We start from the raw sequence: 26,243 nt of genomic DNA on the forward strand, positions 1-26,243 counted from the left end.
TTTTCTCATGTGTTTGTGCATGAAATCTGCACGATATCTTTAACTTATCCAGACTGTTGCTTGTTTTAATAATTTTAATTTAATTTTTATTATTTCATTTCTTTCTTTTACAGTTTTAAATAAATAAAAGGCGTAAAATTCATAAAATAAATGAATAACCCCTGATGATTGTCTTCAAAATTGCACAAGACGGGTTAGGGGTTAGAGTTAGGACTTAGGACATGTTTTGTAATTATACCACAACCAGCAATTGTATATGAAATGTGCTACACAAATACATTTGACTGTAAGTTTAGCTCAAGGAAAATGGGAGCAAAAAGAAAACTTGTGTTCATATTTTTGTTCATTGTATGTAAATGTGGTCCTGAGAATTGTTAAAAGTTGTAAATTTGCATCCGTGGGTCTTATAGGGTTAGGTCAGAGAATAGAGGTGTGAATGTGAGACAATGTGGCTCAACAAGTGTTAGGTTGGTGAAACCAACATTAACAGAGAGCAGAAGATGTTCAGGCAGGTAAACCATTCACAGGTGACAGCTTTAGGTTGGTGAAACCAACATTAACAGAGATAAGAAGATGTTCAAGCAGGTAAACCATTCACAGCGGGAGCGAGCTGGAGCGGGCGGGAGCGGGAGGGATCTTCGGCGAAGGAGGAGACGAAGATGAAGATGATGAGGACACAGATAAAGAGGAAGAACAAAGCATGATGGAAGTGAAAGCTCACTCCATTATGATGGAGGAGGAAGAGGATGGTGAGAGTGTGATGAGCAGCGTTTCCTCTTCTGCAGCTGCTGCAGCGCTCAAAAGTGGACTGACCGGAGCGCAGAATGGGATGGACAGCCAGGCTTTAACTGGTGGTGAAGAGCAGCTGGTTCCTCCTGAGCACAATGGCGGGGAGGATAGGGAAGATGATGATGGTCTCGACAGCATGATCCGCGAGTGGCAGCGCAGAAATGAAATATACCAGAGTGATGACTGGTGGGAGGCCCAGCTCAACAGTGAGGAGGAGGATGGGGAATCTCTTGCAGGGGGTCGTCCAAAAAAGACAAAAGAAATTACAGATGCTGATGTGGAGAGCGTCACCAGTGAGGATGTACGAGCTGTAAAAGAGCGGTTAAAGCGTCGCATCAGGCGCCCTCCCTCCGACGCGATGTCCACCTCCAGCTGCTCAAGCTATTCCGATCTTTGGAAACAGCGGCTGAAGGAAATCGAGGAACAAGCTGCTGCTCGCTACCGCAAAAAAGAGGATGATGAAGGCAGTGAGAGCACTGCTACAGAAGGCGAAGGAGGAAAGCAAAAGATTGATGATGAAGTTCAGAGCATCCTCTCTGACACAACTTCCATGTACAATTTTTGCCAGAAGAACAAGGAAAAGATGACACCTTTGGAGCGCTGGCGCATAAAGAGAATCCAGTTCGGTTGGAACAAGAAAGATCGCGAGGATGGAGAGAAAAGTTCTGTCGGTGACGGAGAGAAAGGTGATGGCGAGGGAGAAGCCAAGACCCCATCCTTCCAAGATGTGAACCTCACAGCGTACCAGTCGTGGAAGCTAAGGCAACAAAAGCGTCTTGGTGAGGATAACACAGACGAGATTCTGGAGTTGAGCCGGGGGGAGGACTCTGCTACAGTCAAAAGGAGGCAAAGACGTGAGGAGATTCTGGAGCGTTCCAAGAAAACTTTAGAGGAAAGTAAATGGTAAATGGACTTGTACTTGTATAGCGCTTTTCTAGTCTAACTGACCACTCAAAGCGCTTCACTACATGCCGCATTCACCCCATTCACACACACTCATACAGCACGTCTTAAGATACACATAACTACGTGCTTTCTAAGCATTCACACACATTCATACCCCCAATGATACACTGGGGGAGCAACGTTGGGTTCAGTGTCTTGCCCAAGGACGCTTCGACATGTATCCTAGGGAAGCCAAAGTCGAACCACCGACCTTCCGATTGGTGGGCGACTGCTCTTCCTCCTGAGCTACAGCCGCCCCAGTCAGTCCATGTGTGGCTGGGAGACAGAGAGCTGTGTTAGCGGTGGTACGATACCTCTCTCTGCCTTCTGGGCTGGAGCCGGCGTAGCAGGCCCACCAAGTGTGGCTAACGATGACAACATGTCCATGCTCAGTGGCAGATCGTCTGTCATATCCTCTGTTTCAAAAGCTCGCAGTACGAGATCTGTCCAGTCCGCAGTTCCACCGAACCCCATGATGCCGGTTCCTCCCATCCTTCCAGTTCCAGCGGTGCAAGGTCCTGGAGGTGAACCAATGGTCAATCTGGCCAGTATCCAAAACTGGATCGCCAATGTTGTCTCTGAAACAATCAAACAGAAGCAGAGTGGTGGTGGTGCTTCCTACTCCAGTGCTCTGTCCAAAGGACGTGGTGGAGCAGCATCTGCCCTCTCTGGGTCGAGTAGCATCTCAGGTCTCAGTGGTCGAGGCTCGGCCCTGGGTTCTGACCTTGGCTCCACTCTGGGCTCCAAGAAAAACAAAATCACCACCACGAGTGTCCCTCTCTTCAGTCTCTTCCAGGATCAGGTCAACCTGGGCAAACTGGATGCCATGGACAAGGAGATCAAGACTGAGATGAGAGAGAAGATGGCCACATATGAAAAGAAGAAGATCCTGGAAGACAACAAGCGAAGTACTCTCTACAAGAAAAAGAAACCGAAGGAGGATGAAGATGAGGAGGAGGAAAGGAAGAAGAGGGAGGAGGAGTTTCTTGAAGGGACAAAGAAAAAGGAGAAACCGAAGAGGAGTTATGGCCTCTCTGGGTGCCTGGATCTCAACCCAGCACTGGAGAAAAACAAGAACACCAGTATCGATGACTGGCTGGAAAGTGTCAGGCCCCCCCCGAGAAAATCCTCTTCTGGTCCAGATGCTGATCCATCAGAAGATCCATATGACGATCTTGATGCTTCTGCTTCTGAATTCGACTTCTCAAGTCGCAGGGCTTCCTACACCGCAGAAGTAGATGATGAGGAAACATACGGTGTTACCTCCAGACACCAGTCAAGACTGCATGAAGATCTGTCGAGGGAAGACACGGAGTATTCCTACAACGGGTTCTCGCAGTCCCGCGGCTACAGCCGTGCAGGAAGGTCATCTGCAACTTATGAGGAGAGCGATGAGGGAACAGAGAGCTATGGCGACTTCACCCAGAGAAAGTTCCCTCATCGTTCACGGCATGAAAACAGCGAGACAGAAGGGAGGAGGAGCAGGCGAGAGGACACCAACGAAGAAGAGGAGGACGACATTGCTACTTTCATTGCCCAAACCAGGCAGAGGGTCAGGGCTCGGGCTAAAGATATCGTGCAGATTTCATGCACAAACACATGAGAAAAGAAATGTTTTTAACCTGGATTTAAAAATGTCTACATTTGTCGACAGTTAAACTCCCGCCCGCTCCCTCCCGCTTCTGCCCGCGGCAAAGGTCATATTGCTCGCTCCCGCCCACTCCCGCCCGCTCCCTCCTGCTCCCTCCCACTTCTGCCCGCGGCAAAGTTCATATCGCTCACTCCCACCCGCTCCCGCCCGCTATCCACTTCAGCCCGCGGCAAAGTTCATACTGCGCACTCCCTCACGCTCCCACCCGCTCCCGCCCTCTCCCTCCTGCTCCAGCCCACTCCCTCCCGCTTCTGCCCGCGGCAAAGGTCATATTGCTCACTCCCGCCCGCTCTCGCTCGCTCCCTCCTGCTCCCGCTCGCTCCCTCCCGCTCCCTCCCGCTTCTGCCCGTGGCAAAATTCATATTGCTCGCTCCCACCCGCTTCCGCCCGCTCCCGCTCGCTCCCGCCCGCTCCCTCCCGCTCCCTCCCGCTCCCGCTCGCTCCCGCCTGCTCCCTACCACTTCTGCCCACGGCAAAGTTCATATCGCTCACTCCCACCCGCTCCCGCTCGCTTCCGCCCGCTCCCTCCTTCTCCCGCCCGCTCCCGCTCGCTCCATCCCGCTCCCTCCCGCTCCCGCTCACTCCCGCCCGCTCCCTCCCGCTTCTGCTCACAACAAAGTTCATATTGCTCGCTCCCGCCCGCTCCCTCCCGCTCCCGCTCGATCCCGCCCGCTCCATCCCGCTCCCTCCCGCTCCCGCTCGCTCCCGCCCGCTCCATCCCGCTCCCTCCCGCTCCCGCTCGCTCCCGCCTGCCTCATCCCGCTCCCTCCCGCTCCCGCTCACTCCCGCTTCTGCCCACAGCAAAGTTCATATTGCTCGCTCCCGCCCCCTCCCTCCCTCCCGCTCCCGCCCGCTCCCTCCCGCTTCTGCCCGCGGCAAAGTTCATATTGCTCGCTCCCACCCGCTCCCGCCCTTTCCCGCTCGCTCCCGCCCGCTCCCTACCGCTCCCGCCCGCTCCCTCCCGCTCCCGTTCACTCCCGCCCGCTCCCTCCCGCTTCTGCCCGCGGCAAAGTTCATATTGCTCGCTCCCGCCCGCTCACTCCCACCCGCTCCCTCCCGCTTCTGCCCGCGGCAAAGTTCATATTGCTCGCTCCAGCCCAATCCCTCCCGCTCCCGCTCGCTCCCGCCCGCTCCCTCCCGCTTCTGCCCAAGGCAAAGTTCATATTGCTCACTCCCACCCGCTCCCGCCCGCTCCCGCTCACTCCCGCCCGCGGCAAAGTTTATATCGCTCGCTCCCACCCGCTCCCGCCCGCTCCATCCCGCTCCCTCCCGCTCCCGCTCGCTCCCGCCCGCTCCATCCCGCTCCCTCCCGCTCCCGCTCGCTCCCGCCTGCCTCATCCCGCTCCCTCCCGCTCCCGCTCACTCCCGCTTCTGCCCACAGCAAAGTTCATATTGCTCGCTCCCGCCCCCTCCCTCCCGCTCCCGCCCGCTCCCTCCCGCTTCTGCCCGCGGCAAAGTTCATATTGCTTGCTCCCGCCCGCTCCCGCCCGCTCCCTCCCACATCTGCCCGCGGCAAAGGTCATATTGCTCGCTCCCGCCCGCTCCCGCCCGCTCTCGATCGCTCCCTCCTGCTCCCGCTCGCTCCCGCCCGATCCCTCCCGCTTCTGCCCGCGGCAAAGTTCATATTGCTCGCTCCCACCCGCTCCCGCTCGCTCCCACCCGTTCCGCTCACTCCCGCCCGCTCTCGCTCGCTCCCTCCTGCTCCCGCTCCCTCCCGCTTCTGCCCGCGGCAAAGTTCATATTGCTCAATCCCGCTCGCTCCCTCCCGCTCCCGCTCGTTTCCGCCCACTCCCTCCCGCTCCCGCTCACTCCCGCCCGCTCCCTCCCGCTTCTGCCCGCAGCAAAGTTCATATTGCTCGCTCCCGCCCACTCCCTCCCGCTCCCGCTCGCTCCCGCCCGCTCCATCCCGCTCCTGCCCGCTCCCGCTCGATTCAGCCCGCTCCCTCCCGCTCCCGCTCACTCCCGCTTCTGCCCACAGCAAAGTTCATATTGCTCGCTCCCGCCCCCTCCCTCCCGCTCCCGCCCGCTCCCTCCCGCTTCTGCCCGCGGCAAAGTTCATATTGCTTGCTCCCGCCCGCTCCCGCCCGCTCCCTCCCACATCTGCCCGCGGCAAAGGTCATATTGCTCGCTCCCGCCCGCTCCCGCCCGCTCTCGATCGCTCCCTCCTGCTCCCGCTCGCTCCCGCCCGATCCCTCCCGCTTCTGCCCGCGGCAAAGTTCATATTTCTCGCTCCCACCCGCTCCCGCTCGCTCCCACCCGTTCCGCTCACTCCCGCCCGCTCTCGCTCGCTCCCTCCTGCTCCCGCTCCCTCCCGCTTCTGCCCGCGGCAAAGTTCATATTGCTCAATCCCGCTCGCTCCCTCCCGCTCCCGCTCGTTTCCGCCCACTCCCTCCCGCTCCCGCTCACTCCCGCCCGCTCCCTCCCGCTTCTGCCCGCAGCAAAGTTCATATTGCTCGCTCCCGCCCGCTCCCTCCCGCTCCCGCTTCGATAGATTTCCATGGATACATTCCGGCCCCGACGGACCTATTTTGGACTAATTTTCAGCTGAAACCTGCGACCCGTTTTATCTGGTTAATGAAGCTAAAATGGGCCGATGCTTGTACTTCCTGGAGTTTCACAGAGTGGAGGCGGCAGAGCCCCCGGAGCCCATCATGGCTTCCGCAGAGAAACACAGAACCACAGAGCCAGAGACAATGAAGGAGATATTTATCTTTTTTCTCTTTTAACGGGTTGCTGTTCTTTTACTGAGCTTTACATGGATTCAACTTGAGATTGCATTGCATTGCATGAGAATTAACTGAAGAGCTCAGTTTAATACGATTTCTTTGGATGCAATAAAATAGTATAGTTTAGGAGTCTGACTGGAGTCTCGGCGCGCTCCGGTCATCTCGATCATTAAGTTTAAGGTGTTAATCTGCAGTCTGCGACCGCGTTTCATACCAGTCCTTCCCCAGTCTTGGGCTCATATCAAAATGTTTAATATTATCGCAGGTTGCAGTGACGTAACACAATCAACAACCAATAGATGAGCTCTGACAAGATCAGAAACAGGAAAGCAGACAGTCGATAACAAACATGTCGGCGGACGTAGAAGAACGAGCGACATTCTGTGGCGTTTTCTCTTCTTTTTGTTGGGTTTTTCACTATAAACCACTGCACAGACCAGAGCAGCTGCAGCTAAAAGTTGCTTCTTCTCCATGTTTGTAAAACATCTAAAAAAATCTAGTTGTAGTCTTGTAAATAGTGACCCTACAAGATTCACAGTCTTTGTAAAATCTTTAGTCTGAGGCTGGTCTGGGACTAAAAACTCTAAACACTCGTCTTTCAGAGTCTTTTCAAAGTCTTCTGGTGTGTGGGTAGCATTAGATTGAGTTATTCAGTTCATTTAACAAGCTTAATCTGACAAGAAATCGGATCGAATTAAGACCGCGAGATGCGTTCTGCGCATGCTCCAGATTTTTTCCTGGATCGTCACCCGGAAGTGGAAGGAGCCGATATTCCTGTTGTTGTCGTCAGAAAGAAAGAAACAACGCGATGGAGAACGCGCCGTTGTGCATCGTCTGTGCCATAACCAGCTCATCACAGATGGAGAGGGACGCAGCTTCATCTCGCTCTGCGTTCGCCATCTTTCTGAATGCCTGAGTTTGTTGTTGTTGGTGGTGAAGACGTCAACAGGAAGTGGCTCTATTAGCGATAGCTGAAATGGGGACAGCGCCACCTAAGGTACCGGAGTATGACATGCTTTGTGCCAGTGATTCCATTCATTCACCGCCATATATCCAAGGATAATTACCCCCAGATAAGGAGCAGAACCCAACTGTAGCTGTAATCCAGTTCATCTCATCATGTGGACCCACTGACTCTCACTGCAGCTAATGCAATGAATCACTTCCCTACAAAGTCCATCGGGTGGCAGTGTAGCATGGGAAATACAGTCATATGTGCAGAGTTCAAGGCCACATCCGACTTTTTACACATTAAATGAATAAAATGAAAAAAAAAAGTATCTTGACGTAATTCTGAGGGTTGTCGCTGCCTGTTTTCTTTACCTACATGTTATAGTCACCTGTGGCTCTTCCAGCATTTGTCTGTGATCAGGAAAGGTCCCTTATCCTTAAGGTGCTGGTGGAGTGCTGAATGTGAGAGGTGGAGGATCTGGCTGCCATGTGCTGTGCATTGTCCCCGGTTATAAAGGTCTGGGAACTGCACTGAACTGACACCACTCAGCTTGTGTTGAGGTGTTTCATTCCCAGTGTTTTCATTGTTCTCAGCTGTGTATGGAATTAAAATATTGTTGTCCTCTCTGTTGATGCGGTGTTGTTTTACGCCTTTGCTGACCTCGGCGGTGTGATTTAGTTGGTGATGCTGGTTGGCGTGAGTGGGGATACTTTGTTTGTCAGCTTGTTACCTTTTTTTGAATTAGAGTTTGTTATCCACCTATTATTATATATAAAACTTGTATATAACAATAATTTATGCAGCAACATAATTCCCCTTCAGGGATTAATAAAGTGTGATTGAACTGAATTGAGGACCTATCACCACTGTTTATGAGAACATTTATACGAGGATAGATTGATGCAGCAGCACAAATTGGAGAAAATGTTCTAGTTTTCTTGCACTTTTCGAAGAAAATACACACTCGATGTGCTTTAGGAGCAGTTTTACGTTCAACAAAGGTGCACACAAACGAGTGTAAAACTACTTTTATTTCTAATCATTATTGAAAACACGCTCCGGTACTCAATGTTGTACAGTTTCGATACATGATAAGAAGGTAAAGTCTCCCTTTGGATGTAAATTCCAGTGTTTTTCAAATGAAAAATAGTGCATAAAGAATTCCTTCAATCACCTCAGATAACATGTCATGTTTGAACCTTTTTGAGAAGCACAAAAGAGCTAGAATACTTTCTAAGATTCATGTTCTGTCTCTGGTCCACGGTAATGTTGTGTTTCTGTTACACGGTAATGTTCCGTTTCTGGTCCATGATAATGTTCTGTTTCATGGTAATGTTCTGTCTCTGGTCCATGGTAATGTTCTGTCTCTGGTCCACGGTAACGTTCGGTTTCAAGGTAAAGTTCGGTCTCTGGTCCACAGTAATGTTCTGTCTCTGGTCCACGGTAATGTTCTGTCTCTGGTCCACGGTAATGTTCCATCTCTGGTCCACGATAATGTTCTGTTTCACGGTAATGTTCTGTCTCTGGTCCAAGGTAATGTTGTGTTTCTGTTTCACGGTAATGTTCCGTTTCTGGTCCACGATAATGTTCTGTTTCTGTTTCACGGTAATGTTCCGTTTCTGGTCCATGATAATGTTCTGTTTCACGGTAATGTTCTGTCTCTGGTCCATGGTAATGTTCTGTCTCTGGTCCACGGTAATGTTCGGTTTCAAGGTAATGTTCGGTCTCTGGTCCACGGTAATGTTCTGTCTCTGGTCCATGGTAATGTTCGATCTCTGGTCCACGATAATGTTCGGTTTCACGGTAATGTTCCGTCTCTGGTCCACGATAACGTTCTGTTTCTGTTTCCCGGTAATGTTCCGTTTCTGGTCCACGATAATTTTGTGTTTCTGTTTCACGGTAATGTTCCATTTCTGGTCCACGATAATGCTCTGTTTCGGTTTCATGGTAATGTTCTGTCTCTGGTCCACGGTAATGTTCTGTGTCTGGTCCACGATAATGTTCGGTTTCACGGTAATGTTCCGTCTCTGGTCCACGATAATGTTCTGTTTCGGTTTCACGGTAATGTTCTGTCTCTGGTCCACGGTAATGTTGTGTTTCTGTTTCACGGTAATGTTCCGTTTCTGGTCCACGATAATCTTCTGTTTCGGTTTCACGGTAATGTTCCGTTTCTGGTCCACGATAATGTTCTGTTTCTGTTTCACGGTAATGTTCCGTTTCTGGTCCATGATAATGTTCTGTTTCACGGTAATGTTCTGTCTCTGGTCCATGGTAATGTTCTGTCTCTGGTCCACGGTAATGTTCGGTTTCAAGGTAAAGTTCGGTCTCTGGTCCATGGTAATGTTCTGTCTCTGGTCCACGGTAATGTTATGTCTCTGGTCCACGGTAATGTTCTGTCTCTGGTCCACGGTAATGTTCGATCTCTGGTCCACGATAATGGTCGGTTTCACGGTAATGTTCCGTGTCTGGTCCACGATAATGTTCTGTTTCGGTTTCACGGTAATGTTCTGTCTCTGGTCCATGGTAATGTTCTGTCTCTGGTCCACGGTAATGTTCGGTTTCAAGGTAAAGTTCGGTCTCTGGTCCATGGTAATGTTCTGTCTCTGGTCCACGGTAATGTTATGTCTCTGGTCCACGGTAATGTTCTGTCTCTGGTCCACGGTAATGTTCGATCTCTGGTCCACGATAATGTTCGGTTTCACGGTAATGTTCCGTGTCTGGTCCACGATAATGTTCTGTTTCGGTTTCACGGTAATGTTCTGTCTCTGGTCCATGGTAATGTTCTGTCTCTGGTCCACGGTAATGTTCGGTTTCAAGGTAAAGTTCGGTCTCTGGTCCATGGTAATGTTCTGTCTCTGGTCCACGGTAATGTTATGTCTCTGGTCCACGGTAATGTTCTGTCTCTGGTCCACGGTAATGTTCGATCTCTGGTCCACGATAATGTTCGGTTTCACGGTAATGTTCCGTGTCTGGTCCACGATAATATTCTGTTTCGGTTTCACGGTAATGTTCTGGTCCACGGTAATGTTTTGGTCCACGGTAATGTTCCGTCTCTGGTCCACAGTAATGTTTCGTAACTGGTCCATAGTAATGTTTGGTTTCACGGTAATGTTCCATTTCTGGTTCACGGTAATGTTCTGTCTCTGGTCCATGATAATGTTCGATTTCTGGTCGACGATAATGTTCGGTTTCACGGTAATGTTCCGTCTCTGGTCCACGATAATGTTCGGTTTCACGGTAATGTTTCATTTCTGGTCCACGGTAATGTTCTGTCTCTGGTCCACGATAATGTTCGATCTCTGGTCCACGATAATGTTTGGTTTCACGGTAATGTTCCGTCTCTGGTCCACGATAATGTTGTGTTTCTGTTTCAAAGTAATGTTCCGTTTCTGGTCCACGATAATGTTCTGTTTCGGTTTCACGGTAATGTTCTGTCTCTGGTCCACGGTAATGTTCTGTTTCGGTTTCACGGTAATGTTCTGTCTCTGGTCCAAGGTAATGTTCTGTCTCTGGTCCACGGTAATGTTCGGTTTCACGGTAATGTTCCGTCTCTGGTCCACGATAATGTTGTGTTTCTGTTTCACGGTAATGTTCCATTTCTGGTCCACGATAATGTTGTGTTTCTGGTCCACGATAATGTTCGGTTTCACGATAATGTTCCGTTTCTGGTCAACGATAATGTTCTGTTTAGGTTTCAGGGTAATGTTCTGTCTCTGGTCCTTGATAAAGTTCCGTCTCTGGTCCACGATAATGTTCTGTCTCTGATCCACGATAATGTTATGTCTCTGGTCCACGATAATGTTCCGTTTCTGGTCCACGATAATGTTCTGTTTCGGTTTCACGGTAATTTTCTGTCTCTGGTCAACGGTAATGTTGTGTTTTTGTTTCACGGTAATGTTCCGTTTCTGGTCCACGATAATCTTCAGTTTCGGTTTCACGGTAATGTTCCGTTTCTGGTCCACGATAATGTTCTGTTTCTGTTTCACGGTAATGTTCCGTTTCTGGTCCATGATAATGTTCTGTTTCACGGTAATGTTCTGTCTCTGGTCCATGGTAATGTTCTGTCTCTGGTCCACGGTAATGTTCGGTTTCAAGGTAAAGTTCGGTCTCTGGTCCACGGTAATGTTCTGTCTCTGGTCCACGGTAATGTTCTGTGTCTGGTCCACGATAATGTTCGGTTTCACGGTAATGTTCCGTCTCTGGTCCACGATAATGTTCTGTTTCGGTTTCACGGTAATGTTCTGTCTCTGGTCCAAGGTAATGTTGTGTTTCTGTTTCACGGTAATGTTCCGTTTCTGGTCCACGATAATCTTCTGTTTCGGTTTCACGGTAATGTTCCGTTTCTGGTCCACGATAATGTTCTGTTTCTGTTTCACGGTAATGTTCCGTTTCTGGTCCATGATAATGTTCTGTTTCATGGTAATGTTCTGTCTCTGGTCCATGGTAATGTTCTGTCTCTGGTCCACGGTAATGTTCGGTTTGAAGGTAATGTTCGGTCTCTGGTCCACGGTAATGTTCTGTCTCTGGTCCACGGTAATGTTCGATCTTTGGTCCACGATAATGTTCGGTTTCACGGTAATGTTCCGTCTCTGGTCCACGATAACGTTCTGTTTCTGTTTCATGGTAATGTTCCGTTTCTGGTCCACGATAATTTTGTGTTTCTGTTTCACGGTAATGTTCCGTTTCTGGTCCACGATAATGTTCTGTTTCGGTTTCATGGTAATGTTCTGTCTCTGGTCCACGGTAATGTTCTGTGTCTGGTCCACGATAATGTTCGGTTTCACAGTAATGTTCCGTCTCTGGTCCACGATAATGTTCTGTTTCGCTTTCACGGTAATGTTCTGTCTCTGGTCCACGGTAATGTTGTGTTTCTGTTTCACGGTAATGTTCCGTTTCTGGTCCATGATAATGTTCTGTTTCACGGTAATGTTCTGTCTCTGGTCCATGGTAATGTTCTGTCTCTGGTCCACGGTAATGTTCGGTTTCAAGGTAAAGTTCGGTCTCTGGTCCATGGTAATGTTCTGTCTCTGGTCCATGGCAATGTTCTGTCTCTGGTCCACGGTAATGTTCCGTCTCTGGTCCACGGTAATGTTCCTTCTCTGGTCCACGATAATGTTGTGTTTCTGTTACACGGTAATGTTCCGTTTCTGGTCCATGATAATGTTCTGTTTCATGGTAATGTTCTGTCTCTGGTCCATGGTAATGTTCTGTCTCTGGTCCACGGTAACGTTTGGTTTCAAGGTAAAGTTCGGTCTCTGGTCCACAGTAATGTTCTGTCTCTGGTCCACGGTAATGTTCGATCTCTGGTGCACGATAATGTTCGATCTCTGGTCCACGATAATGTTCGGTTTCACGGTAATGTTCCGTCTCTGGTCCACGATAATGTTCTGTTTCTGTATCACGGTAATGTTCCGTTTCTGGTCCACGATAATTTTGTGTTTCTGTTTCACGGTAATGTTCCGTTTTTGTTCCACGATAATGTTCGGTTTCACGGTAATGTTCTGTGTCTGGTCCACGATAATGTTCGGTTTCACGGTAATGTTCCGTCTCTGGTCCAAGATAATGTTCCGTCTTTGGTCCACGATAATGTTCTGTTTCTGTTTCATGGTAATGTTCCGTTTCTGGTCCACGATAATGTTCTGTTTCGGTTTCACGGTAATGTTCTGTTTCCGTTTCACGGTAATGTTCTGTCTCTGGTCCACGGTAATGTTCGGTTTCACGATAATGTTCCGTTTCTGGTCCACAATAATAATCTTTTTAGGTTTCACGGTAATGTTCTGTCTCTGGTCCACGATAATGTTCCGTCTCTGGTACACGATAATGTTTTGTTTCTGTTTCACGGTAATGTTCCGTTTCTGGTCCACGGTAATGTTCGGTTTCAAGGTAAAGTTCGGTCTCTGATCCACAGTAATGTTCTGTCTCTTGTCCACGGTAATGTTCTGTCTCTGGTCCACGGTAATGTTCTGTCTCTGGTCCACGGTAATGTTCGATCTCTGGTCCACGATAATGTTTGGTTTCACGGTAATGTTCCGTCTCTGGTCCACGATAATGTTCTGTTTCGGTTTCACGGTAATGTTCCGTTTCTGGTCCACGATAATATTCTTTTTCAGGTTCACGGTAATGTTCCGTCTCTGGTCCACGGTAATGTTCCTTCTCTGATCCACGATAATGTTGTGTTTCTGTTACACGGTAATGTTCCGTTTCTGGTCCATGATAATGTTCTGTTTCATGGTAATGTTCTGTCTCTGGTCCATGGTAATGTTCTGTCTCTGGTCCACGATAATGTTCGGTTTCACGGTAATGTTCCGTCTCTGGTCCACGATAACGTTCTGTTTCTGTTTCACGGTAATGTTCCGTTTCTGGTCCACGATAATTATGTGTTTCTGTTTCACGGTAATGTTCCGTTTCTGGTCCACGATAATGTTCTGTTTCGGTTTCATGGTAATGTTCTGTCTCTGGTCCACGGTAATGTTCTGTGTCTGGTCCACGATAATGTTTGGTTTCACGGTAATGTTCCGTCTCTGGTCCACGATAATGTTCTGTTTCGGTTTCACGGTAATGTTCCGTTTCTGGTCCAAGGTAATGTTGTGTTTCTGTTTCACGGTAATGTTCCGTTTCTGGTCCACGATAATCTTCTGTTTCGGTTTCACGGTAATGTTCCGTTTCTGGTCCACGATAATGTTCTGTTTCTGTTTCACGGTAATGTTCCGTTTCTGGTCCATGATAATGTTCTGTTTCACGGTAATGTTCTGTCTCTGGTCCACGGTAATGTTGTGTTTCTGTTACACGGTAATGTTCCGTTTCTGGTCCATGATAATGTTCTGTTTCATGGTAATGTTCTGTCTCTGGTCCATGGTAATGTTCTGTCTCTGGTCCACGGTAACGTTCGGTTTCAAGGTAAAGTTCGGTCTCTGGTCCACAGTAATGTTTTGTCTCTGGTCCACGGTAATGTTCTGTCTCTGGTCCACGGTAATGTTCCATCTCTGGTCCACGATAATGTTCTGTTTCACGGTAATGTTCTGTCTCTGGTCCAAGGTAATGTTGTGTTTCTGTTTCACGGTAATGTTCCGTTTCTGGTCCACGATAATGTTCTGTTTCTGTTTCACGGTAATGTTCCGTTTCTTGTCCATGATAATGTTCTGTTTCACGGTAATGTTCTGTCTCTGGTCCATGGTAATGTTCTGTCTCTGGTCCACGGTAATGTTCGGTTTCAAGGTAATGTTCGGTCTCTGGTCCACGGTAATGTTCTGTCTCTGGTCCACGGTAATGTTCGATCTCTGGTCCACGATAATGTTCGGTTTCACGGTAATGTTCCGTCTCTGGTCCACGATAACGTTCTGTTTCTGTTTCCCGGTAATGTTCCGTTTCTGGTCCACGATAATTTTGTGTTTCTGTTTCACGGTAATGTTCCATTTCTGGTCCACGATAATGCTCTGTTTCGGTTTCATGGTAATGTTCTGTCTCTGGTCCACGGTAATGTTCTGTGTCTGGTCCACGATAATGTTCGGTTTCACGGTAATGTTCCGTCTCTGGTCCACGATAATGTTCTGTTTCGGTTTCACGGTAATGTTCTGTCTCTGGTCCACGGTAATGTTGTGTTTCTGTTTCACGGTAATGTTCCGTTTCTGGTCCACGATAATCTTCTGTTTCGGTTTCACGGTAATGTTCCGTTTCTGGTCCACGATAATGTTCTGTTTCTGTTTCACGGTAATGTTCCGTTTCTGGTCCATGATAATGTTCTGTTTCACGGTAATGTTCTGTCTCTGGTCCATGGTAATGTTCTGTCTCTGGTCCACGGTAATGTTCGGTTTCAAGGTAAAGTTCGGTCTCTGGTCCATGGTAATGTTCTGTCTCTGGTCCACGGTAATGTTATGTCTCTGGTCCACGGTAATGTTCTGTCTCTGGTCCACGGTAATGTTCGATCTCTGGTCCACGATAATGGTCGGTTTCACGGTAATGTTCCGTGTCTGGTCCACGATAATGTTCTGTTTCGGTTTCACGGTAATGTTCTGTCTCTGGTCCATGGTAATGTTCTGTCTCTGGTCCACGGTAATGTTCGGTTTCAAGGTAAAGTTCGGTCTCTGGTCCATGGTAATGTTCTTTCTCTGGTCCACGGTAATGTTATGTCTCTGGTCCACGGTAATGTTCTGTCTCTGGTCCACGGTAATGTTCGATCTCTGGTCCACGATAATGTTCGGTTTCACGGTAATGTTCCGTGTCTGGTCCACGATAATGTTCTGTTTCGGTTTCACGGTAATGTTCTGTCTCTGGTCCATGGTAATGTTCTGTCTCTGGTCCACGGTAATGTTCGGTTTCAAGGTAAAGTTCGGTCTCTGGTCCATGGTAATGTTCTGTCTCTGGTCCATGGCAATGTTCTGTCTCTGGTCCACGGTAATGTTCCGTCTCTGGTCCACGGTAATGTTCCTTCTCTGGTCCACGATAATGTTGTGTTTCTGTTACACGGTAATGTTCCGTTTCTGGTCCATGATAATGTTCTGTTTCATGGTAATGTTCTGTCTCTGGTCCATGGTAATGTTCTGTCTCTGGTCCACGGTAACGTTTGGTTTCAAGGTAAAGTTCGGTCTCTGGTCCACAGTAATGTTCTGTCTCTGGTCCACGGTAATGTTCGATCTCTGGTGCACGATAATGTTCGATCTCTGGTCCACGATAATGTTCGGTTTCACGGTAATGTTCCGTCTCTGGTCCACGATAATGTTCTGTTTCTGTATCACGGTAATGTTCCGTTTCTGGTCCACGATAATTTTGTGTTTCTGTTTCACGGTAATGTTCCGTTTTTGTTCCACGATAATGTTCGGTTTCACGGTAATGTTCTGTGTCTGGTCCACGATAATGTTCGGTTTCACGGTAATGTTCCGTCTCTGGTCCAAGATAATGTTCCGTCTTTGGTCCACGATAATGTTCTGTTTCTGTTTCATGGTAATGTTCCGTTTCTGGTCCACGATAATGTTCTGTTTCGGTTTCACGGTAATGTTCTGTTTCCGTTTCACGGTAATGTTCTGTCTCTGGTCCACGGTAATGTTCGGTTTCACGATAATGTTCCGTTTCTGGTCCACAATAATAATCTTTTTAGGTTTCACGGTAATGTTCTGTCTCTGGTCCACGATAATGTTCCGTCTCTGGTACACGATAATGTTTTGTTTCTGTTTCACGGTAATGTTCCGTTTCTGGTCCACGGTAATGTTCGGTTTCAAGGTAAAGTTCGGTCTCTGATCCACAGTAATGTTCTGTCTCTGGTCCACGGTAATGTTCTGTCTCTGGTCCACGGTAATGTTCTGTCTCTGGTCCACGGTAATGTTCGATCTCTGGTCCACGATAATGTTTGGTTTCACGGTAATGTTCCGTCTCTGGTCCACGATAATGTTCTGTTTCGGTTTCACGGTAATGTTCCGTTTCTGGTCCACGATAATATTCTTTTTCAGGTTCACGGTAATGTTCCGTCTCTGGTCCACGGTAATGTTCCTTCTCTGATCCACGATAATGTTGTGTTTCTGTTACACGGTAATGTTCCGTTTCTGGTCCATGATAATGTTCTGTTTCATGGTAATGTTCTGTCTCTGGTCCATGGTAATGTTCTGTCTCTGGTCCACGATAATGTTCGGTTTCACGGTAATGTTCCGTCTCTGGTCCACGATAACGTTCTGTTTCTGTTTCACGGTAATGTTCCGTTTCTGGTCCACGATAATTATGTGTTTCTGTTTCACGGTAATGTTCCGTTTCTGGTCCACGATAATGTTCTGTTTCGGTTTCATGGTAATGTTCTGTCTCTGGTCCACGGTAATGTTCTGTGTCTGGTCCACGATAATGTTTGGTTTCACGGTAATGTTCCGTCTCTGGTCCACGATAATGTTCTGTTTCGGTTTCACGGTAATGTTCCGTTTCTGGTCCAAGGTAATGTTGTGTTTCTGTTTCACGGTAATGTTCCGTTTCTGGTCCACGATAATCTTCTGTTTCGGTTTCACGGTAATGTTCCGTTTCTGGTCCACGATAATGTTCTGTTTCTGTTTCACGGTAATGTTCCGTTTCTGGTCCATGATAATGTTCTGTTTCACGGTAATGTTCTGTCTCTGGTCCACGGTAATGTTGTGTTTCTGTTACACGGTAATGTTCCGTTTCTGGTCCATGATAATGTTCTGTTTCATGGTAATGTTCTGTCTCTGGTCCATGGTAATGTTCTGTCTCTGGTCCACGGTAACGTTCGGTTTCAAGGTAAAGTTCGGTCTCTGGTCCACAGTAATGTTTTGTCTCTGGTCCACGGTAATGTTCTGTCTCTGGTCCACGGTAATGTTCCATCTCTGGTCCACGATAATGTTCTGTTTCACGGTAATGTTCTGTCTCTGGTCCAAGGTAATGTTGTGTTTCTGTTTCACGGTAATGTTCCGTTTCTGGTCCACGATAATGTTCTGTTTCTGTTTCACGGTAATGTTCCGTTTCTTGTCCATGATAATGTTCTGTTTCACGGTAATGTTCTGTCTCTGTTCCATGGTAATGTTCTGTCTCTGGTCCACGGTAATGTTCGGTTTCAAGGTAATGTTCGGTCTCTGGTCCACGGTAATGTTCTGTCTCTGGTCCACGGTAATGTTCGATCTCTGGTCCACGATAATGTTCGGTTTCACGGTAATGTTCCGTCTCTGGTCCACGATAACGTTCTGTTTCTGTTTCCCGGTAATGTTCCGTTTCTGGTCCACGATAATTTTGTGTTTCTGTTTCACGGTAATGTTCCATTTCTGGTCCACGATAATGCTCTGTTTCGGTTTCATGGTAATGTTCTGTCTCTGGTCCACGGTAATGTTCTGTGTCTGGTCCACGATAATGTTCGGTTTCACGGTAATGTTCCGTCTCTGGTCCACGATAATGTTCTGTTTCGGTTTCACGGTAATGTTCTGTCTCTGGTCCACGGTAATGTTGTGTTTCTGTTTCACGGTAATGTTCCGTTTCTGGTCCACGATAATCTTCTGTTTCGGTTTCACGGTAATGTTCCGTTTCTGGTCCACGATAATGTTCTGTTTCTGTTTCACGGTAATGTTCCGTTTCTGGTCCATGATAATGTTCTGTTTCACGGTAATGTTCTGTCTCTGGTCCATGGTAATGTTCTGTCTCTGGTCCACGGTAATGTTCGGTTTCAAGGTAAAGTTCGGTCTCTGGTCCATGGTAATGTTCTGTCTCTGGTCCACGGTAATGTTATGTCTCTGGTCCACGGTAATGTTCTGTCTCTGGTCCACGGTAATGTTCGATCTCTGGTCCACGATAATGGTCGGTTTCACGGTAATGTTCCGTGTCTGGTCCACGATAATGTTCTGTTTCGGTTTCACGGTAATGTTCTGTCTCTGGTCCATGGTAATGTTCTGTCTCTGGTCCACGGTAATGTTCGGTTTCAAGGTAAAGTTCGGTCTCTGGTCCATGGTAATGTTCTTTCTCTGGTCCACGGTAATGTTATGTCTCTGGTCCACGGTAATGTTCTGTCTCTGGTCCACGGTAATGTTCGATCTCTGGTCCACGATAATGTTCGGTTTCACGGTAATGTTCCGTGTCTGGTCCACGATAATGTTCTGTTTCGGTTTCACGGTAATGTTCTGTCTCTGGTCCATGGTAATGTTCTGTCTCTGGTCCACGGTAATGTTCGGTTTCAAGGTAAAGTTCGGTCTCTGGTCCATGGTAATGTTCTGTTTCTGGTCCACGGTAATGTTATGTCTCTGGTCCACGGTAATGTTCTGTCTCTGGTCCACGGTAATGTTCGATCTCTGGTCCACGATAATGTTCGGTTTCACGGTAATGTTCCGTGTCTGGTCCACGATAATATTCTGTTTCGGTTTCACGGTAATGTTCTGGTCCACGGTAATGTTTTGGTCCACGGTAATGTTCCGTCTCTGGTCCACAGTAATGTTCCGTAACTGGTCCATAGTAATGTTTGGTTTCACGGTAATGTTCCATTTCTGGTTCACGGTAATGTCCTGTCTCTGGTCCATGATAATGTTCGATTTCTGGTCAACGATAATGTTCGGTTTCACGGTAATGTTCCGTCTCTGGTCCACGATAATGTTCGGTTTCACGGTAATGTTTCATTTCTGGTCCACGGTAATGTTCTGTTTCACGGTAATGTTCCGTCTCTGGTCCACGATAATGTTCTGTTTCTGTTTCACGGTAATGTTCCGTTTCTGGTCCATGATAATGTTCTGTTTCACGGTAATGTTCTGTCTCTGGTCCATGGTAATGTTCTGTCTCTGGTCCACGGTAATGTTCGGTTTCAAGGTAAAGTTCGGTCTCTGGTCCATGGTAATGTTCTGTCTCTGGTCCATGGCAATGTTCTGTCTCTGGTCCACGGTAGTGTTCGGTTTCAAGGTAAAGTTCGGTCTCTGGTCCATGGTAATGTTCTGTCTCTGGTCCACGGTAATGTTATGTCTCTGGTCCACGGTAATGTTCTGTCTCTGGTCCACGGTAATGTTCGATCTCTGGTCCACGATAATGTTCGGTTTCACGGTAATGTTCCGTGTCTGGTTCACGATAATGTTCTGTTTCGGTTTCACGGTAATGTTCGGACTCTGGTCCACGATAATGTTCGGTTTCACGGTAATGTTCTGGTCCACGGTAATGTTTTGGTCCACGGTAATGTTCCGTCTCTGGTCCACAGTAATGTTCCGTAACTGGTCCATGGTAATTTTCGGTTTCACGGTAATTTTCCATTTCTGGTCCACGGTAATGTTCTGTCTCTGGTCCATGATAATGTTCGATTTCTGGTCGACGATAATGTTCGGTTTCACGGTAATGTTCCGTCTCTGGTCCACGATAATGTTCGGTTTCACGGTAATGTTCCATTTCTGGTCCACGGTAATGTTCTGTCTCTGGTCCACGATAATGTTCGATCTCTGGTCCACGATAATGTTTGGTTTCACGGTAATGTTCCGTCTCTGGTCCACGATAATGTTATGTTTCTGTTTCACGGTAATGTTCCGTTTCTGGTCCACGATAATGTTCTGTTTCGGTTTCATGGTAATGTTCTGTCTCTGGTCAACGGTAATGTTCTGTTTCGGTTTCACGGTAATGTTTTGTCTCTGGTCCAAGGTAATGTTCTGTCTCTGGTCCACGGTAATGTTCGGTTTCACGGTAATGTTCCGTCTCTGGTCCACGATAATGTTGTGTTTCTGTTTCACGGTAATGTTCCATTTCTGGTCCACGATAATGTTGTGTTTCTGGTCCACGATAATGTTCGGTTTCACGATAATGTTCCGTTTCTGGTCAACGATAATGTTCTGTTTAGGTTTCACGGTAATGTTCTGTCTCTGGTCCTTGATAAAGTTCCGTCTCTGGTCCACGATAATGTTCTGTCTCTGATCCACGATAATGTTATGTCTCTGGTCCACGATAATGTTCCGTTTCTGGTCCACGATAATGTTCTGTTTCGGTTTCACGGTAATGTTCTGTCTCTGGTCAACGGTAATGTTGTGTTTCTGTTTCACGGTAATATTCCGTTTCTGGTCCACGATAATCTTCAGTTTCGGTTTCACGGTAATGTTCCGTTTCTGGTCCACGATAATGTTCTGTTTCTGTTTCACGGTAATGTTCCGTTTCTGGTCCATGATAATGTTCTGTTTCACGGTAATGTTCTGTCTCTGGTCCATGGTATTGTTCTGTCTCTGGTCCACGGTAATGTTCGGTTTCAAGGTAAAGTTCGGTCTCTGGTCCACGGTAATGTTCTGTCTCTGGTCCAAGGTAATGTTCTGTCTCTGGTCCACGGTAATGTTCTGTCTCTGGTCCACGGTAATGTTCGATCTCTGGTCCACGATAATGTTCGGTTTCACGGTAATGTTCCGTGTCTGGTCCACGATAATGTTCTGTTTCGGTTTCACGGTAATGTTATGTTTCTGGTTCACGATAATGTTCTGTTTCGGTTTCACGGTAATGTTCCGTCTCTGGTCCACGGTAATGTTCCGTCTCTGGTCCACGATAATGTTGTGTTTCTGTTTCACGGTAATGTTCCGTTTCTGGTCCATGATAATGTTCTGTTTCACGGTAATGTTCTGTCTCTGGTCCATGGTAATGTTCTGTTTCTGGTCCACGGTAATGTTCTGTCTCTGGTCCACGGTAATGTTCTGTCTCTGGTCCACGATAATGTTCGATATCTGGTCCACGATAATGTTCGGTTTCACGGTAATGTTCCATCTCTGGTCCACGATAATGTTCTGTCTCTGGTCCACGATAATGTTCCGTCTCTGGTACACGATAATGTTGTGTTTCTGTTTCACGGTAATGTTCCGTTTCCGGTCCATGATAATGTTCTGTTTCATGGTAATGTTCTGTCTCTGGTCCATGGTAATATTCTCTCTCTGGTCCACGGTAATGTTCGGTTTCAAGGTAAAGTTCGGTCTCTGGTCCACGGTAATGTTCTGTCTCTGGTCCACGGTAATGTTCTGTCTCTGGTCCACGGTAATGTTCTGTCTCTGGTCCACGATAATGTTCTGTTTCGGTTTCACGGTAATGTTCTGTTTCCGTTTCACGGTAATGTTCTGTCTCTGGTCCACGGTAATGTTCGGTTTCACGATAATGTTCCGTTTCTGGTCCACAATAATAATCTTTTTAGGTTTCACGTTAATTTTCTGTCTCTGGTCCACGATAATGTTCCGTCTCTGGTACACGATAATGTTGTGTTTCTGTTTCACGGCAATGTTCCGTTTCTGGTCCACGGTAATGTTCGGTTTCAAGGTAAAGTTCGGTCTCTGATCCACAGTAATGTTCTGTCTCTGGTCCACGGTAATGTTCTGTCTCTGGTCCACGGTAATGTTCTGTCTCTGGTCCACGGTAATGTTCGATCTCTGGTCCACGATAATGTTTGGTTTCACGGTAATGTTCCGTCTCTGGTCCACGATAATGTTCTGTTTCGGTTTCACGGTAATATTCCGTTTCTGGTCCACGATAATATTCTGTTTCAGGCTCACGGTAATGTTCCGTCTCTGGTCCACGGTAATGTTCCTTCTCTGGTCCACGATAATGTTGTGTTTCTGTTACACGGTAATGTTCCGTTTCTGGTCCATGATAATGTTCTGTTTCATGGTAATGTTCTGTCTCTGGTCCATGGTAATGTTCTGTCTCTGGTCCACGGTAACGTTCGGTTTCAAGGTAAAGTTCGGTCTCTGGTCCACAGTAATGTTCTGTCTCTGGTCCACGGTAATGTTCTGTCTCTGGTCCACGGTAATGTTCCATCTCTGGTCCACGATAATGTTCGGTTTCACGGTAATGTTCCGTCTCTGGTCCACGATAACGTTCTGTTTCTGTTTCACGGTAATGTTCCGTTTCTGGTCCACGATAATTTTGTGTTTCTGTTTCACGGTAATGTTCCGTTTCTGGTCCACGATAATGTTCTGTTTCAGTTTCATGGTAATGTTCTGTCTCTGGTCCACGGTAATGTTCTGTGTCTGGTCCACGATAATGTTTGGTTTCACGGTAATGTTCCGTCTCTGGTCCACGATAATGTTCTGTTTCGGTTTCACGGTAATGTTCCGTTTCTGGTCCAAGGTAATGTTGTGTTTCTGTTTCACGGTAATGTTCCGTTTCTGGTCCACGATAATCTTCTGTTTCGGTTTCACGGTAATGTTCCGTTTCTGGTCCACGATAATGTTCTGTTTCTGTTTCACGGTAATGTTCCGTTTCTGGTCCATGATAATGTTCTGTTTCACGGTAATGTTCTGTCTCTTGTCCATGGTAATGTTCTGTCTCTGGTCCACGGTAATGTTGTGTTTCTGTTACACGGTAATGTTCCGTTTTTGGTCCATGATAATGTTCTGTTTCATGGTAATGTTCTGTCTCTGGTCCATGGTAATGTTCTGTCTCTGGTCCACGGTAACGTTCGGTTTCAAGGTAAAGTTCGGTCTCTGGTCCATAGTAATTTTCTGTCTCTGGTCCACGGTAATGTTCTGTCTCTGGTCCACGGTAATGTTCCATCTCTGGTCCACGATAATGTTCGATTTCACGGTAATGTTCTGTCTCTGGTCCAAGGTAATGTTGTGTTTCTGTTTCACGGTAATGTTCCGTTTCTGGTCCACGATAATGTTCTGTTTCTGTTTCATGGTAATGTTCCGTTTCTGGTCCATGATAATGTTCTGTTTCACGGTAATGTTCTGTCTCTGGTCCATGGTAATGTTCTGTCTCTGGTCCACGGTAATGTTCGGTTTCAAGGTAATGTTCGGTCTCTGGTCCACGGTAATGTTCTGTCTCTGGTCCACGGTAATGTTCGATCTCTGGTCCACGATAATGTTCGGTTTCACGGTAATGTTCCGTCTCTGGTCCACGATAACGTTCTGTTTCTGTTTCACGGTAATGTTCCGTTTCTGGTCCACGATAATTTTGTGTTTCTGTTTCACGGTAATGTTCCGTTTCTGGTCCACGATAATGCTCTGTTTCGGTTTCATGGTAATGTTCTGTCTCTGGTCCACGGTAATGTTCTGTGTCTGGTCCACGATAATGTTCGGTTTCACGGTAATGTTCCGTCTCTGGTCCACGATAATGTTCTGTTTCGGTTTCATGGTAATGTTCTGTCTCTGGTCCACGGTAATGTTGTGTTTCTGTTTTACGGTAATGTTCCGTTTCTGGTCCACGATAATCTTCTGTTTCGGTTTCACGGTAATGTTCTGTCTCTGGTCCACGGTAATGTTGTGTTTCTGTTTCACGGTAATGTTCCGTTTCACGGTCCACGATAATCTTCTGTTTCGGTTTCACGGTAATGTTCCGTTTCTGGTCCACGATAATGTTCTGTTTCTGTTTCACGGTAATGTTCCATTTCTGGTCCATGATAATGTTTTGTTTCACGGTAATGTTCTGTCTCTGGTCCATGGTAATGTTCTGTCTCTGGTCCACGGTAATGTTCGGTTTCAAGGTAAAGTTCGGTCTCTGGTCCATGGTAATGTTCTGTCTCTGGTCCACGGTAATGTTATGTCTCTGGTTCACGGTAATGTTCTGTCTCTGGTCCACGGTAATGTTCGATCTCTGGTCCACGATAATGTTCGGTTTCACGGTAATGTTCCGTGTCTGGTCCACGATAATGTTCTGTTTCGGTTTCACGGTAATGTTCTGTCTCTGGTCCATGGTAATGTTCTGTCTCTGGTCCACGGTAATGTTCGGTTTCAAGGTAAAGTTCGGTCTCTGGTCCATGGTAATGTTCTGTCTCTGGTCCACGGTAATGTTATGTCTCTGGTCCACGGTAATGTTCTGTCTCTGGTCCACGGTAATGTTCGATCTCTGGTCCACGATAATGTTCGGTTTCACGGTAATGTTCCGTGTCTGGTCCACGATAATGTTCTGTTTCGGTTTCACGGTAATGTTCGGTCTCTGGTCCACGATAATGTTCGGTTTCACGGTAATGTTCTGGTCCACGGTAATGTTTTGGTCCACGGTAATGTTCCGTCTCTGGTCCACAGTAATGTTCCGTAACTGGTCCATAGTAATTTTCGGTTTCACGGTAATGTTCCATTTCTGGTTCACGGTAATGTTCTGTCTCTGGTCCATGATAATGTTCGATTTCTGGTCGACGATAATGTTCGGTTTCACGGTAATGTTCCGTCTCTGGTCCACGATAATGTTCGGTTTCACGGTAATGTTTCATTTCTGGTCCACGGTAATGTTCTGTCTCTGGTCCACGATAATGTTCGATCTCTGGTCCACGATAATGTTTCGTTTCACGGTAATGTTCCGTTTCTGGTCCACGATAATGTTGTGTTTCTGTTTCACAGTAATGTTCCGTTTCTGGTCCACGATAATGTTCTGTTTCGGTTTCACGGTAATGTTCTGTCTCTGGTCCACGGTAATGTTCTGTTTCGGTTTCACGGTAATGTTCTGTCTCTGGTCCAAGGTAATGTTCTGTCTCTGGTCCACGGTAATGTTCGGTTTCACGGTAATGTTCCGTCTCTGGTCCACGATAATGTTGTGTTTCTGTTTCACAGTAATGTTCCGTTTCTGGTCCACGATAATGTTCTGTTTCGGTTTCACGGTAATGTTCTGTCTCTGGTCCACGGTAATGTTCTGTTTCGGTTTCACGGTAATGTTCTGTCTCTGGTCCAAGGTAATGTCCTGTCTCTGGTCCACGGTAATGTTCGGTTTCACGGTAATGTTCCGTCTCTGGTCCACGATAATGTTGTGTTTCTGTTTCACGGTAATGTTCTGTTTCTGGTCCACGGGAATGTTCTGTCTCTGGTCCACGGTAATGTTCTGTCTCTGGTCCACGATAATGTTCGATATCTGGTCCACGATAATGTTCGGTTTCACGGTAATGTTCCATCTCTGGTCCACGATAATGTTCTGTTTCTGTATCACGGTAATGTTCCGTTTCTGGTCCACGATAATTTTGTGTTTCTGTTTCACGGTAATGTTCCGTTTCTGGTCCACGATAATGTTCGGTTTCACGGTAATGTTCTGTGTGTGGTCCACGATAATGTTCGGTTTCACGGTAATGTTCCGTCTCTGGTCCAAGATAATGTTCCGTCTTTGGTCCAAGATAATGTTCTGTCTCTGGTCCACGATAATGTTCCGTCTCTGGTACACGATAATGTTGTGTTTCTGTTTCACGGTAATGTTCTGTTTCTGGTCCATGATAATGTTCTGTTTCATGGTAATGTTCTGTCTCTGGTCCATGGTAATATTCTCTCTCTGGTCCACGGTAATGTTCGGTTTCAAGGTAAAGTTCGGTCTCTGGTCCACGGTAATGTTCTGTCTCTGGTCCACGGTAATGTTCTGTCTCTGGTCCACGGTAATGTTCTGTCTGTGGTCCACGGAAATGTTCTGTCTCTGGTCCACGGTAATGTTCTGTCTCTGGTCCACGATAATGTTCTGTTTCGGTTTCACGGTAATGTTCTGTTTCCGTTTCACGGTAATGTTCTGTCTCTGGTCCACGGTAATGTTCGGTTTCACGATAATATTCCGTTTCTGTTCCACAATAATAATCTTTTTAGGTTTCACGGTAATGTTCTGTCTCTGGTCCACGATAATGTTCCGTCTCTGGTACACGATAATGTTGTGTTTCTGTTTCACGGTAATGTTCCGTTTCTGGTCCACGGTAATGTTCGGTTTCAAGGTAAAGTTCGGTCTCTGATCCACAGTAATGTTCTGTCTCTGGTCCACGGTAATGTTCTGTCTCTGGTCCACGGTAATGTTCTGTCTCTGGTCCACGGTAATGTTCGAT

General features: G+C 47.1%; 1 protein-coding gene across 1 annotated transcript; it reads left to right on the plus strand.

Annotated features, from left to right (window-relative positions):
- Positions 1–631: 631 nt before the first annotated feature.
- LOC140282795 (serine/threonine/tyrosine-interacting-like protein 2) lies at positions 632–3,337 on the plus strand (the record flags this gene model as incomplete). Its single annotated transcript, XM_072377355.1, has 2 exons — positions 632–1,692; positions 1,996–3,337. Coding segments are annotated over 2 exons (2,403 nt in total), but the record flags the coding sequence as incomplete, so codon positions are not given.
- Between the last annotated feature and the right edge of the window lie 22,906 nt (positions 3,338–26,243).

The sequence above is a fragment of the Leuresthes tenuis genome, unplaced genomic scaffold, assembly GCF_036924035.1.
Source record: "Leuresthes tenuis unplaced genomic scaffold, fLeuTen1.0.hap1 SCAF_23, whole genome shotgun sequence".
NCBI classification, from domain to species: domain Eukaryota; kingdom Metazoa; phylum Chordata; class Actinopteri; order Atheriniformes; family Atherinopsidae; genus Leuresthes; species Leuresthes tenuis.